Consider the following 16,610-nt stretch of genomic DNA (forward strand, 5'->3'; position numbering starts at 1 on the left):
TTTAGGTCGCATATACTGAGGAAGAGGAAGATGAAAAAACGGGTTCTAGTTGAAACGTCACCGGAAGCTTCGTCATCTGCGAGGAAGAATAACACGCCGATGAGAAAATTGAACAGGAAAAAAATAAAGCAAAAGGAAAACGAAAATTGCGATGGAACGGTGAAGCTCGAGAAAATCAATTGTGAAATATGTAAAATTAGTCTCCTCGAGAGGAATTATAAGAAACACTTGCTGCGGCATAACTTCAGGGAGCACCAATGCGACATGTGCTCGAAAAAGTTCAAGCATAAAAGAACGTTAACGAAACATAAGTCGACTATACATGGAGACGCACCTTTACACAATTGTCAGCATTGCGACTTCACGACGGTACATTTCTCCTACTTACAGGTGAGTAGATATTTCTTCACGTTGACCATCATATCAGTACTTACAAAATTTGCTAGAGTTTTCGAATTGTATTTTAACGAAAGTGAAATCATATGGTCCCTAATTTGATGCTGTATTTGAATTGTTCACCTTACTTGATATTTTAGCCTGAAGATTAAATTTTTAACTTCGAATGGAATAGTGTGTCTTCTATGCAGAGAGATAGTTGCCAATATGTTATTCTAGCAACTCACTTCCTTTCATTTTACAATTTAGATGTTTCAAACTAATACGTATTTCAATTCATATAGTTTATGTAGTTTAGAATAAATAGAGTTCAATGCTTATCCAAAGTTACTTAATCAGAGATTTGAGACTTTGACGACCCGGTATCATATAGTTCTTACTGTCAAGGCTTTCTGGTATAAGCCGTATCCTTGTGGAATTGTTTCCCCAACATTTCGCAAATATTGCAGCTAGCTTCATCAGGGGATCGAAAGTCACACTGATACTGGTGTGTGTCTTGTGAACATGAGCAACTCCCAATATATCAGAAGAGCACAACAAGGCACACACCAGTACCACTGTGTCTTTCGACCCCCTAATGAAGCTAGTTGCAATGCTTGCAAAACGTTGGGAAAACAATTCCACAAGGACACGGCTTACACCAGAAAGCCTCAACAGTAACAACTATATTATCCAAAGTTATTCAAAAGACAACGTATCGTATGTAAATAAATTTATCTTTTATCAACTAAGCACAGAAGGATTCATGACTTCAAAAGGAAACGTTTCAATATATGTATTTTTTGCCACTAAAATCTCTTGGTTCGCACAATTGAAAGAAATAATTCAATTACATAAAAATTGAACACATCAACGATGTACCCTCAAACAAATATCAAACCTCAATTTCATCGAATAAATTGAACAGCAGGCTAAAAGTATCTACCTTTGTTCCGAATGTCTGATTTGTTTTTAACGTCAACGGTGATCTGTGCCGCGTCGAAATTCGCTTAATTCAACAACTCCCGTTACAGGTACACATAATGCGCAAGCACAATAACACGTTTCCCTTCCCCTGCGATAAATGCGACCGCAAGTTCCGGATAAGAGCAGACTACATGAAGCACATAGTGACGCACAACGGCGAGCCGTGCATCTGCGACGTGTGCGGCACCAAAGTGCCCAACAAGATGTCCCTCTACTTCCACAAAAACTACAATCACACGGTGAAGGACGCGAAGTACCCGTGCCCGTTGTGCAAGAAGAAGCTGCAGAGCCAGAAGAACCTCGACAGCCATATGCAGCAACACGGCCAGAAGTTCATCTGCGAGGAGTGTGGGCTGAGCTTGACCCGGAAATCAGCCCTACGGAAGCACATAAGGACGCATTCGGGCCTGAAATCCTTCTCCTGTCAGATCTGCCATAAAGCGTTCGCCAGCGCGACCAGCAGAAAGGTGCACCTTCTGACGCATTCAGGCGTCAGGCCGTACGTGTGCACGATTTGCGGGCAGAGTTTCACGCAGCGACCGGCCCTGTGTGTTCATTGGAAAAAGAAACATCCTGATGCCACCGAGGCACCGCCATCTGTGTCTATAACGAACATTGTGAATAGTGTAACGAAAAATGCGAAATTAGAGAACGCGTGAAGATTCCACTGACGTTGATATTACAATGGAGAAAAGTATGTACTATTGGTGAGACGAAAAGTCTTGTCGAATGATCTGTGACGTTGTTAAGGTGATACAAAATTTATAACACGAATTTTTCAATGACTGTATTGATATCTATGATGAAACTGTTTGTGTGGATTAATGATGTTTGCACATGGTCTACAGATATAGTCGCAGCATGGAGGGACATTGTATTAAGTATAGTTATATCCCTGGTAGGAGGGAGTACTGTATGAATCGATGAACGTTTTACACCTTGATTCTCGCCAGTGATGATAGGCTGCATTAATTTGTGGCATATGTGTACATAGATTATGATGACAGAGAATATAGACTTTCATTCGGTGAATGAATTATTGTGATTATTGGAAGAACGTGTGGAGATTTTTATTCAACGGAAAGGATAGTATTGGTTGTGCGATATATTGTGGATCTGAAATTATGAGGCTCCGTTGATGATTTTCCTCGATTTCAAATTCCTTGGATGAAAAGTCATGGTACGTTCTACATTCTGTACCTCTAACCAGTTACCGAGTTTTCCGGGTGTTGCAAGTTTAATTATGTTTATTAGTACTATTATGTTGTGTGCATGAGACTGTTGACAAAATTTTTTTAGAGAAAATGAGAGAAATGTGTAATGGATGATGTGTAGTATATATGTAAAAAGTAGCATTAACTTCCTTTACACAGGGTGATTCGAAAAGACAGCGTGGTTTAAGAATTTTGTATCCTCAACTGTAAAAAAAATACAAAATGTTACAAACCAGTTTATAATTCGGTACAAATTGTATTTCACTGTACGTAGTCGTTATAAAATAATAAGTTTTTTTTAGACCGAATCACCTTCCACATTATTTAGACTATTTTAATTTCTTTTATTCGAAAAGTTTTTATCAGTGTCGATTATTTCATTACAGAAACATGTTCTTTTTTTGTTCAAAACTGTTACAAAAGTATTTTACCACGTATAAATACACAGGTAATACAAACTAAAAATGTATATTATTCTTTTATACATTTTGCGAATCTTGTTACATTGTTGGAATCTCTGCTGGAAAAGGAATTAAACGGTTCAACGTGTACTTCACAGTACAAAATTACGTGCCTAGACTGCAATAAAGTAAATCCTTTTTACTGACTCGTTTCGTTCCTGTTTTAGGCAATCAACGCAGGACGAAACCCAGAGGAATATACTCAGCATCGATGATCCACTTGGAGATATAAAAATTGAATGCAAAACGCCAGAACCGGAAATAGAGATCAAGATAGAAAATTTCTCGCCCGATTACTTGAATTTCAATGAAAAACATTTAAGCAGTGACGAGAGTTTACCAAAAGACTCCATTAATCGGAGTACGATTTTAAGCACGGAAAGCAATGAAACGACACGAAACAGTAGCTTGGACAAAGTAGAAAACAGTGAAAAGACAAAACAAAAGGAGGATCTGTACAAAAAGCTTCACGACGACACCTATACCTGCGACATCTGCCAGATGGTCTTCGAGCAGAAGAGCAAAATCCTTCGTCACATCACCAGCAAGCACAGCTTCCATCGGCCGTTCAAGTGCGCGACCTGTGACAAAACATTCAAGTACAAAGGCGACTTGAATGCCCACCGGCTCGTTCACCGAGCCGACAAGTCAAGCTTAATACACTGTTGCGATAAGTGTGACTATCGCACGAAGGCGAAGAACAATCTCAGGTCTCACTACATCAGACGACACACCGACGAATACAAGTTCGCCTGCGAGCACTGCGGCAAACAATTCAAAATGGAGTGGGACTTGAAGTTTCATGTCGGTACCCACAGCACTTCTCAACACATGTGCGACGTATGCGGGAAATTTTACACGAGCAACTACTCTTTGTCCAAACATCGAAAAGTGGTGCATGTGAACGAGTACAAATTTAAGTGCAGCATTTGCAGCAAGAGACTCCTGAACCAAGCGAATCTGGACAATCATATACTGCAGCACAGTAGGACCTACGAGTGTAAAGAGTGCGGGAAAGTTTTCGCGTCGAAAAGATATCTCTCCACACACATGAGCATTCATACCGGCGTGAAACCGTACACCTGTCATGTTTGTAAAAAGAACTTTCGTATGTCCCATATGAGGAACACGCATCTGCTGACGCACTCGACAGAAAAGCCACATCTTTGTGATATTTGTGGACAGTCGTTTAAGAGACGGCATTATATGATGCAGCACAGGAAAAGGCATCCTGATGCTCATCTGTCCTCGCCTCCATTGCCTCTTGGCAAGAACGTAAGTGTCGAGGCTGGTGCGGACTGTGTCACTGAATCCCAGACCAAGACATCATCGTAACGCTCTCGAAATGAAAGTTTAAGCGAGCTTTGTGATTCCTTTTATCATACTTTGATAGGATTGTTTGAGAAATGTTATGTACCTTAAGTTTATCCAAATTTTTATTGTTATTAATAATAGAGTATCAGTCACCTAATATTAAAACCTGACTTTGAAGTATTTTTGTTACTTTTGAGGATGTAAGAAATTGTCCGAGATAAACATTTGTTAAAATTAAATAATAGTTTTTAGCAGGTTCATGTCTTTAAGCATGTGATTCAAACATCCAAGTTACTGTATCATTTATTTTTTTAAAATTACAGTTTTGCCTTGAAGACATTTTCTTGTAGCATAGGATAATGTGATATTTATGGATTTAATATTGGGTCACATAGCCTGTACGTGTCAGTTTGGTCCATCTATATAAGAATTATCAAAACAATTAAAAACTTTATTATTTTGTGGTCATGACAGGATCTTTATTGTATATTTGTGTTTTTTAAGATTCATATATGTGCCATAGAAAGATAGATTTTATATATGAAAATTTTTTCTATTTGACAACATCAATGATGGCGACAAATTCTTAATCGATTTGAAACATAATGTTCTATAGTAGGTTATCATAAATTTAATAATGTATTATATTACGACAAGAACTTGTACTAAGTATGTATACTAAAACCTGCGAGACATAGACATAATTTATACACATATCAGCTAATGGAATTTTTAAGCAATATTTCATACAATGGTAAATACCATTATATACTATCATTATTTTTGTATTCTCGGTTAATTTTGACTATAAAGTTCGATTTTCTGTAAGATTTTTATTTTTTCAAATTATCGGTCACGTTTCAGTTCTGTATAACTGATTTATATAAAAGCGTTTGTATAATTTGTATTCTTTAATATTTATAACAACAATTCCAACATGCGTGAATTTACATGCGCAACGTATACAAAAGAAAAATACGAGAACAACAATAAAAGCTACAACACGCTGAAATACAGTGCAGAATTAAAAACATAAAAAATCCATCCTCCAACCCAATTTGCAAACATTGTAACTCAAATACAGTCACGTAGAAATGTGTAAAGACGTCTTAGATCTGGAGTAAGTAACCTCTGTGTACCCAATCGTAATCGACGTTTTTCGAAATTAATTGTCCCTTTCCTATGTTTTAGAGAATGGGCCAACGCCAAGAAGATCCTGGCCACGGACTCGTCCGGCCGATTCATCATCGGGAAAGACTCTGTTCCGATGCAACTTTGCCAGCAAGTCGATCCCAGCGGTAAATTGCATTATTCGTTGGTGCCCGCGTCGAACGATGCAGTCAAATCGGAAGAAACTTTCAAAACACTTCTTTCATCGATAAAACTCGAAGGGAACGGAGACCAAAATGGCGGCCGGAAGTCGAACTACGAGACGAATCGTTGCGCTGATTCGCTGCTGCACTTATGTGAAATGGCTGTCGATTTTTACATCTGTGATAAGTGTCCGATAAAGTTCCCCACGGAGAGTATGCTGAATCGACACAAAATGTCTCATTCTCTGAATTCTTGGCTTCGTAAAAATCGTTCAAACGAAAAACGGGCTACACGATCGAGATCCAAGAAACGGGACAAACGGGTGCAGTCGCAGAAACCATCGGAGAAACACAAACAGACTTGCACTTTCTGCGACTATGGATGCAGTAGAAGGTCCACGCTGACTGTTCATGTTCGAAAGAAGCACAAATTGGCTTCCTGCAAGCAAGATTCAGGGATGACCACCAGCTCTCCTTGCGGTTTTGAGAACGAAGGTCAATTGAATTCGAGAAAACACACGAGACAGCACAGAAGTGCAAAGACGACGGGATTCAAATGCGATTCGTGTGAGTTTGTATGTAAGACGAACAGAACTTTGTCCTCTCACGTGGCTCGTAATCATCAGGAATTCGAAAACAAACAGACTGACTCGAAGAAATCGAGAAGGGCAAAGTGTAACGAGGATTCTTCCGAAAAGGTAGATATCAAGGAAATGTATTTACAGGAAGACAATAAGGAAAGTATCGTTATCTGTACACCAATCGAGGCAGAATACAAAGAGGAATCAACAAGATCCACTCGCGCAGCCAAGAAACAAAGCAAAAAACCTGCAGAGGAACAGTGCAATCTCTGCGACTTCAAATGCTCGAAGAAAAGTACATTGTACTACCATAAACGTCAGCATAAAGCGGAAGATCTCAACGAGGTATTCTCGTGCAACGAGTGCACCTTCAAGACTACGAAAAAGTCATCTTTGTATTCGCACATCAAGAGGAAACATCGAGTAGCAAAACCATGTACTCCCGATGGCCTGCCGGAGCTGTTTTATTGTAATCAATGTGACTACAAGAACAAGAACAAGTACGAATTAAAGATACACGTCGCCAGGAAGCACACGGACGACTTCAAGTTCTCCTGCGAGACTTGTGGCAAGAAGTTCAAGGTGAAAGGCGACCTGACCAATCACATACGGTTCAGTCACAAGGAACAGCCTGTCATCTGTGATGTCTGCGGGAAGACTTGCCTCAACAGCAATTCCCTGTACGTGCATCAAAAGTTCGCCCATTACAAGGCCAAGTACGAGTGCCAGGTGTGCAAAAGACGGATGGTCACCCAGGAGAATCTGAACGAGCATATGATTAGGCAGCACGAGAGACGGGAAAGCGTTGTCTGCGAGGAGTGCGGTAAAACCTTCTCTAGAAACAGCAGACTGAAAGTCCACATGAGAATCCACACCGGCGATAAACCCTACACCTGCACCATCTGCAACAAATCGTTCGCCCGTAGAACTGCTCTGAAGCAACATCTGCTCATTCACACCGGGATCAGACCGTACGTCTGCGATATCTGTGGAAAAGCGTTCACGCAGAAGCCTGGACTGATCAGTCACAGAAAGTCCCATCCTGGATCGCATCCTCCGCTGCCCAGAGTATTGATCGACCACATACTGAACGATGTAATGAACAATTGAAGTTGGTTACTGTGCGGACACTGCGTAGACTGAATTTTTCGACAGTGCTTCGGTAAGGAACTGTGGACCGTGAAATTATTTGTCAGGTCTGTTGAATCTGTAGGGTGGAGGTTTGTTGATGTTCGTCCCGGTTTTGAGATTCGAACTGGAATTTTTTATTGTCTCCTCGTTGTTCTACTCTCTTAGAAGGTTGAGGTTGTAAAGTCATGTGTTGTCACTCTATTCTGATTTCTTGCTATATGTCAAGTTTCTTAAATTATATGAGAATGTATGAGGCTTCTTCAGACCTCGAACGACATATTGTATTTAAGAACCATCCACGCAGTAAAAGAGAAAATCAAGACACCGTCTGAACAAATACAAAAGCAATTTTAGGCAGTGTTACTGACCATAAGACTAAGAATCTTTTGTGAAAGAACAGTTTGTTTGAGGCACATGATTAATTTTCAATTTTTCTTCCTCTCGGCGAGAAGAACATGAAGCAACGACGAAAAATTGAGGTTCGATTGTAAATGTTATCGTGAATCTTATTATTAGAATCATAACAAATATTTTTTAATATTCTGTGCAATGAACTGTCTTCGGTAATTAATTCGTACTCGTACGTTGGATCTTTTTCATCGGTACTTTTAGCAACTAAGGAAATTACAGTAAAAAAATGAGTTACTCGTAGGTATAAAGTTTATACCATGATTTATCGACTGTATTATTTTTTCTAGCTTGTTAGTTTTGCTAACATGTTTCCGATAATGTTAAAATTCCTATAAAACGAATCATTATATATAAGCACCATGTAGTACTGTTATATTCGATCGACCGATTGTATCTCTTTTTAGACTCTAATGATTTGCGTTAAATTATTTGTAAAAAAAAGATACATTTTTCCCGTTTACACCCGACGTTGTTAACGTTTATAAAAATACAAAGACATCTTATCTGTAGAAAATAACTTGCCTAACTTGTAATATTTATAATGTATATATGTGCCCACTGGCTTGAAAAAGTATTTCAGATTTTTTATGTAATATACACAACATTAATTATAACTGTGGGAAAGGTGATTTAAAACAGTGATACAGGGAAATTCCTTAACGATAATCATTATACTAATTTCTTCTATTAGCTACATATAATTAACTAATACGTATAATTGATTTTAAAATACTGTGGGCGATAAAGAAAAAGGAGTAAACATCGATTTAAAAAGTTCACTACATTCACAGGCGACCTCCACGTGGAAACCAATAGTTTAAGTTACTCCATTACTGACTCTGTGAAAAAAAAGTACCTCGTATAATCTGTAAAAGTTATCTTTACAGATCATGTACACGCAAAAGGGACGGCACAGAACGATCGCAATTGTCAATAGAACCAAAAATCTCCCCCTCGATCATCACGTCTGTGAACTACCTAACTGACTGTTCTGTGGTTTTCAGGACTCTAAACGGGGACGGCCGTTTCATATACGGCAAGGAAACGATTCCGATGCAACCGTGGCAAATCGTCGACGTTGAGGGTTGCCTCTACTATGCCTTCCTTCCAGCAAATCAGTCGTTGAAGTTAGCAGAAGTCAAAACGACCTCAAAGTCAACCGAGGAGATCCTGAAGAACAATACAGAAGAATCCGCCGAACCGTTCCTAGCCCCAGCCACAGAGGAGCTATCCGGATCCACGCAAGATCTCAGCAAAATGAAAATAAAGAAGGAAGACACGGACGATGGCTGCTCCGTGAACGAGGAGCATCACAACGACGATAACAAGGTATACGCCTGCGACGAGTGCAATATATGTTTCCCGGTGGTGCAGATGTTGAAACGACATCGAAACGCGGTTCACGATCAGGCGCAACGGTACAAGTGCAAGGTCTGCTTCAAGGTATGCCGCAGTCTGGTGGCGTTCAAGATGCACGTGGCCCTGGAGCACAAGACGGAGGAGCAAGAGCTAAAGGACGCCAACAGTCTGACGTACGCGTGTAACTTCTGCAGCTACGAGAGCACCAACAAATCCACTCTTCATTCCCACATCAGTCGAAAACACTCCGTGAAGCGTATAGGCAGACAAAAGACCAGATACAGGTACACAGCCGAGCCGGCGGAGTACTCGTGCGACGTCTGTGAGTTCAAGTGCCAAAATCGACGCAGGCTGAAGGAGCATCTGGAACGGAAACACGCGTCCGAGTACAAGTACGACTGCGAGTACTGCGGCAAGAAGTTCAAGGTGAAAGGCGACATGAGGCTGCACGTCAGATTCAAGCACAAAGAGGGCCCGATCGTGTGCGACGTATGCGGGAAGACCTGCTCCAACAGCAACTCCCTCTACGTCCACCAGAAATGGGCTCACTTCAAGCCGAAGTACGAGTGCGAAATCTGCAAGAGACGTATGGTCACGCAAGAGAATCTCGATCAGCATATACTTCTGCAGCACGAAAGGCGGGAGAGTTTCGTGTGCGAGGAGTGCGGCAAATCGTTCACGGAGAATCATCGTTTGAAACAACACATGATGACGCACACCGGGGACCGACCGTACGACTGTCACATCTGTGGCAAAGCATTCGCCAGGCGTACAGCTTACAGGCAACACTTGCTCATCCACACGGGGAAACGTCCGTACATCTGTGATATTTGCGGCAAAACGTTCACGCAGAAGCCTGGCTTGATATGCCACAGGAAGTCACATCCCGGCGTGCATCCGCCGTTGCCCGTGGTGCACATCGAGCACATTCTCAGTGATTTCATGAAGAAGGAATGATCGTGTCTGAAAATACAGTAATGGCTATTTAGTAGTCTGTCAGACGGACCTTCCAGAATGAGGCGTTCATGAAGAATCTTTCTTCTCTCGTTACGAATACTAGTATATTGGTGAGATTTTCTGGATGAAGATGATATTGAGCACAGTCTCAATGGGGACATAGTGAAATTAATAATATTTTCATAACGAAGTCAAGCGATAATATAAAAATTGCTATTTGTATTTGTTGATGATGCATCTTCAGCCAGATTATTTTTCTTACTTTCGTGGTTTTTGATACAGAATTCTAGTAAGGAATCTAATTAATTGTCGAATTAGATGTCCTGCTTCTCTTGATACTCATTGCTGATCTCTAATCATGAGCTACTATAGAGGCATTACTGTTACATTGACTTGAGTCTGAAGTGAACATTTAATGGTGCTTGTTTAGGGCACATCTCTTACGTGATTCTGGGAAAAACTGTTGGAGATTCGAACGTTTTAATATAGATGTTAAACTAGTTTATATGAATACTGTAAAGTATGAGGTAGGAAAATGACTTAACTGGAAGCATTTGCCTTCCTTGATTTATTATAGGAACATCGTTTCACTATTTACATACGTTCTTACATACGTGGTTCAATGAACATGAAAATGTTGAGATAATATAAACATGCGACGATTTGTAACAATCATTCTTCACAAAGTCCCATACAATTGTAATTGCGTCAATTTTTAAATTCGAATAATTTACATTGTCCTCGTAGGCTTATTTTGTAGGCTTTCTTATATACTCGTTTTCACGGACAGTTTCCATGTGTCAAAGGAAAGTAATTTCATATGGTTACAATTAACGAATTAGATTCAATTTCTTGTAAAAACGAATTACATAGCGTAGATAGCGTGATTGGAAATTAACTGTAATATATACATTGTATACAAGGAGAAGCTACAAGGAGATATTTTGAGCACAAACTGTTGGAAAATAGCATATTTTTATTGAAATATTGTTCAATGAAAGGTTCTTACTTTTAGTTATCGACAATAGTTCAAAATAAAATTTGTGATGCCAACGGAGACCTAAATCATTTTTCTAATTAATTTGATAATTCAACAGAATATTTTTATTTTAAGTGTCTTGGGAAACAGATTTAAAAAAAGCTATATTCACTTTATTGAAATGCAAGAGTGTTTTCTTGGAGAGAATTGTAATTATAAGTTAAACGTTATATTTGTTGTAATACAGATGTCCACATATTTGTATTTAATTTGTGTTTGAAGCTGTGTATATTTTTGTTTGAATCAGGTAAGTACTTTATTAATTTAAACTTAAGTTGATTGTGTGATATAATGACAAGTGTAGAATTAATTGCTAAATTCTAATTTAAATCGCATCTCTGTTCATGTTTCAGGAAACTCTGTATTACTATTTCGGGAAGGCGTTACGGCGAGTTCATCTTTAACGATTAATCAATAATGCGCGTCCTTGGTGCGATAAAGAGAAACGATTGCCTCTATTATGGGTTTTTGCCACATGATCGCACACTATCGCCGATACAAGTTAAAAATACATTGCATAACATCGTCTTTCAGCACAACTCAAAACGTGGAAATTATAAATATTGTTCGATACAAAAGTGCATGTCTATAAATGTCTCAAAATAACAAATTAATGCGTTCAGAAATATTTTTGTACAATAACAAAATGCTTTCTCATTGATCGATGAAAATTTATATCACCCATTTATTTACCGAGAATTCATTGATTTTCCGATCAAGGTAATTAATTTCAATTAATCGATTCTATACTGAAAGTAACGACATTAATCAATTTCAATTAATTAATATCGTTACTTTCAGTAAGAAAGAAATTTACACTTAATCGTAATACAGAAAAGGGTATAATTATTTTTTCTGCAATATAAATTGTCTGACCATTTTTTTTCATTACACTGTTTGTCAAATAAATAAATATTCGAACTACTGTCTCCACCACCCACCCAGTAATACAAGCATCGAGTACTTTACTTCACCACAGTAGCAATAATAATGTGAATGTTCTATTGTCTTCTAATACCAAAACTCATCGTGACTATTTACTTCAAATGTAAGTAATCACCAACAATCAAGTATCCTCACTTTGGAACCCTAATAAACGTACATAATTTTCCTGTTTTAGGCAGGAACCAGCCGAACAAACGATCACAACACCATCCGTCGGAAAACGCGGCAAAATCGAAGAATCAAGAGCCGTACGAAAAGGAGGATCTCAGCTGCATACATGTGATGTCTGCAGCAAACAGTTCAAACAGAGGTATCTCCTAAGACGACACAAGGTCGTACACGAGGATCGAATGAAAAAGCCTTCCAAAGACGCCGCGTTCATGGAGCTGGCCTCGCAGAAGCAAGAGGCACTATCGTGCCAGACCTGCGACTTCAGGTGCAACAAGAGATCAAGCATGATCGCCCATCTGGCCCAGAACCACGACGGGTCAGCGACGAGTAAATTCACCAGCAATGAAAATTTCGTCTGTATAATCTGCGGCCTGACTTGCTCCCGCAAGGAGACCCTCAGAACCCACTTCGTTCGCAAGCATACCCAACATTACCCGTTCTCGTGCGAGCAATGCGGCAAAGAGTTCAAGATCAAGGGCGACCTGACCACACATACGAGGTTGAACCATCGGGAACCGCCTGTTATATGCGACGTATGTGGAAAGACCTGTCGGAACAGTCATAGCCTCTATACCCACCAGAAACACGCCCATTACAAAGCGAAATTCGAGTGTCCGGTTTGTCACAGGCGACTGGTCACCAAAGAGAATCTAGACCAGCACGTGTTGACTCAGCATCAGAACAAAGAGAAATCCGTGTGCGAGGAATGCGGCAAGACGTTCTTCGAGAGTCACGACTTTCGAAAGCACATGAGGATACACACAGGTGACAAGCCGTACAGGTGCACGGTTTGCGCAAGAGCGTTCACGACCCACAGCAGTTTGAGCCAGCATCTTCTTCTCCATACTGGCGAGAGGCTATACGTCTGCGACGTTTGCGGCAAGTCGTTCGCCCAGAAAGCTGGCCTGATATGCCACAGAAAAATCCACTCGGGAACGTTGCCTCCTCTGCCTGTGATGCATATCGATCATATATTGAAGGAGTTCATGAATAAATGAAAGCTACGTGTTGCATTTAGTTTTAATCTTTTTATCATGAAGCGAAACAGGTTCATTGATACCCGAGCTGTTTATTAGAGATAGTTCTTGAGATTTTGTTATAATGGTTTGTGTGATGTTATTATATATTGGGATGTTTGATGTGCGGGTTTTTAACGTTGCATATAATTGTCTTCTTGATAGGCAGGAACCAAAAACAGAGGGCTTTCCAAACGATCAATATAATAATGAAGCGGGACGAGCAAATCCTGGGATATTAACGGTTAAAACCATTTTTATGAGAAGTAGCTGTGAACGTGAAATTCCATACAGAATTTCATTCTTTAATTGTAAAACAGCGTTAATCTTAGAGTAACGATAACGACTTATCTGTTCCTTTTATCAGTTTCGCATCGACCCAATGTTTTTCAGATTCCAGCGTTCAATGGCATTTATTAAATAAAAATAATTGCTTTTAGCATAATGTTCCTGGGCTTGTGAATTTCGTACGGAAAGAAATAAACGTTCATAATAATTCGTATATAATAAAAATACTATAAAACTTTTTTAATATTCCACGTTAAGAGTGCGTTGAAATAAAGTTCACATTCTTTAATGACTTCTTAACTGTCAATATATTCATTAAAGTCATTGAAATAGTTTGTAGAGGCCTGTAAAGACTACTTTAACCCAATCGCATCATAGTTCCAGTCAGATTTTCAATCACGATTCACAACGTTACAACGATCTAGATGTACGATTTGTAACGTTCACACGCGAACCGTTCGAAATAAAGTATTATTTTTTCTACCAAACATCGCACGTATGATTCAGCATATATGTATATAGCATCGCTTCACCCTAATCTCTCTCACTATCGAGCATATATCTCACGAAACTAATCCCTGTATGGTAGTCTCTCCGCCAGCCTCTCCAATCTGCAAGAAACTAAAATCGTTTTGTGAGCACACACACATACACATACCCTGCTAACCACGAAGCCTTCCCCCAATTTCCGCGTACACCTCTCTAACCAGAGTCTGGACGGTAACAACGCCTCGTAAGAATTAAGTGAATCTCACTTGAAAAAAAAAAAAAAAAAAAAAAATAAATAAATAAATAAAATCGCTTGCAGTCCAGCAAGACCAGACGGCAGTCCCCTCTAATAACGTTTCTGGTCGATGGTGTTTCAGGTTTGAGCTCGAAAGCCTCAGCTCGCGCGGTATCTTTATCTACGACAAGGAGTCGGTGGTTATGAAAAAATGGCAGATCCTGGAGTTCGACGGGAAGCCGTACTACGCGTTTGTACCTGAAGGCGACGCGCCGTTGCCCGAGGACGACATACCGGAGGAGTTCGAGGAGTCGGGTCACAAAGTGGAGAAGCAGGATTTCGTGAAGGTCGAGTGCCTGTACAACGAGGACGAGCTACAGTACGATTCCACGGACGAGAAGCTGTACGACGAGGAGCACCTGTTGAACGGAAGTATCGAGCAAAGGGAAGACGAAGAAGAGGACGTGAAGCCGATCATTCTGAACGGTTCCCTGGAGGGTGATAACGATAATATCGGGGATTTGTATCAGGTCAAGGTCCAAGGTAGCATGGTTACCATAGAGAAGCTAACGTCCGGTGAGACGGACGAGAAAAACATCGACTACCAACAGGAGACGGAGGATCAGGAGATCTACGCCGAACAACTAGAACAATTAGAACAGATCGACGATCTAGAACAAGGGGACCAATCGGACCAAATCGAACAAGTGGAGTACTTAGAGGAGGACATTCTAGAAGCAGCGAACAATCACATGATGCCTGCGAGAACGCGCAGAAAAATCTCGAGGAACTCTGGTGGGGCGTTGAAGTGCAAGGTATGCTCCGAGATGTTCAGCTCGGCGATCTCGTTCCGTAAACACGTCGCCTGGACGCACAAGAAAAAGGTTTGCATACAAGAGGACGGCGCCTACATCTGCGCCGTCTGCGATTACAGGACTCTGAAGAAGAGCCTGTTCGCCGCCCATTTGGAGAGAAAGCACGAGACCTGGTCCAGAAAACGACCGAACAACATGCTGTTCCCGTGCGCAACCTGCGGGTTTGTCTGCAGATCGAAACACTCGTTGCAGTCCCACTTCATTCGCAAGCACACCGATCGGTACGAGCATCAGTGCAAGTTCTGCTCGAAGAAATTCAAGGTGAAGGGCGATCTGACGAATCACGTGCGGTTTCATCACAAAGAAAAACCGATCAACTGCGACGTATGCGGGAAACTGTGCCAGAACAGCGGCTCGTTGTACGTGCATCAGAAATGGGCACATTACAAGCCCAAGTACGAGTGTCACATATGCAAACGGCGTATGGTCACGCAGGAGAACCTTGACCAGCATCTGTTGACGCAACACGAGAAACGTGAGAAGATCGTGTGCGCTGAGTGCGGGAAAACGTTCACCAAGAAGGACTCGTTCAAGAGGCACATGGCGGTGCACACCGGGTGCAAGCCACATTCCTGTCTGATCTGCAACAAACCGTTCGCCCGTAGATCGCAGTTGAGACAGCATCTGTTGATCCACACCGGGAAAAGGCCGTTCGTGTGCGACATATGCGGGAAAGCGTTTACTCAAAAGCCAGGTCTGATCTGTCACAGGAAAACTCATCCTGGACCGCATCCACCGTTGCCCGTCATGCCTATCGCGGACATCGTGAAAGAGTTCACCGAGGGATACGTTCAAGAGATCAGCGCGCGCGAACACGAGGAGAGAATCGAAGAGGAAGCGTAAAGACAGACCCTTGTCCGTCCTCGATCAACTGCCCTACTTAGAATCGGTTATTCGTTAATCGTGAAATAAATGTCGATTCGGGAAGTGGTTTCGTCAGTTAAAGGAGATTCTAATTCATTGTCCCGTCTACTAGGAACAGATATTTGAATTTCTTTGCATATCGATACCATTGATCGCGTTAAGAATTCCGAAAGTGTGGAGTGTTGAACGTGAACCTTGATCGCGATGTCCTGTTTGAATTCATGATTATCCTCTGCTCGTTGTTGAGAAATGATTGGGGGAAATGACATTTACTTTGGAATTTTCAATGAAACTTTTTTGCCCGAATTTTTTGTCAGTTCTTGTTACTATTCTTATTAGTTAATTGGGCCAATTGCTTGGCTTATATCTTCGAATAATTTTTACGCCGGATTCTTGCATTCGATTGTCTCGAAATATTGGTGTTAATGCAAGTTGCATTTTATTCGCGTTTGTTACGAGGCCAAAATACGTACAACCGTTTTTTTATTCGTTTTCCATTTTAATTGCGCGAACTACAGATTAACTTCGGGTTAAGTGGTTACGATTAAATATGTTTCTTTATAAATTAACGAGATTACGAACAGT

General features: G+C 40.7%; 1 protein-coding gene across 1 annotated transcript in view; it reads left to right on the forward strand.

Annotated features, from left to right (window-relative positions):
* LOC107188045 (zinc finger protein 2-like) overlaps nt 1-16,004 on the forward strand; it is a 59,876-nt gene extending 43,872 nt beyond the window's left edge. The window contains exon 5 of the mRNA XM_015576272.1: nt 14,429-16,004. Within this exon, the coding sequence (XP_015431758.1) occupies nt 14,429-16,004 (1,576 nt within the window). The remainder of the gene's footprint in view (nt 1-14,428) is intronic.
* The last annotated feature ends 606 nt before the right edge of the window (nt 16,005-16,610 follow it).

The sequence above is a fragment of the Dufourea novaeangliae genome, unplaced genomic scaffold (assembly GCF_001272555.1).
Source record: "Dufourea novaeangliae isolate 0120121106 unplaced genomic scaffold, ASM127255v1 scaffold109, whole genome shotgun sequence".
Classification (NCBI taxonomy): Eukaryota; Metazoa; Arthropoda; class Insecta; order Hymenoptera; family Halictidae; genus Dufourea; species Dufourea novaeangliae.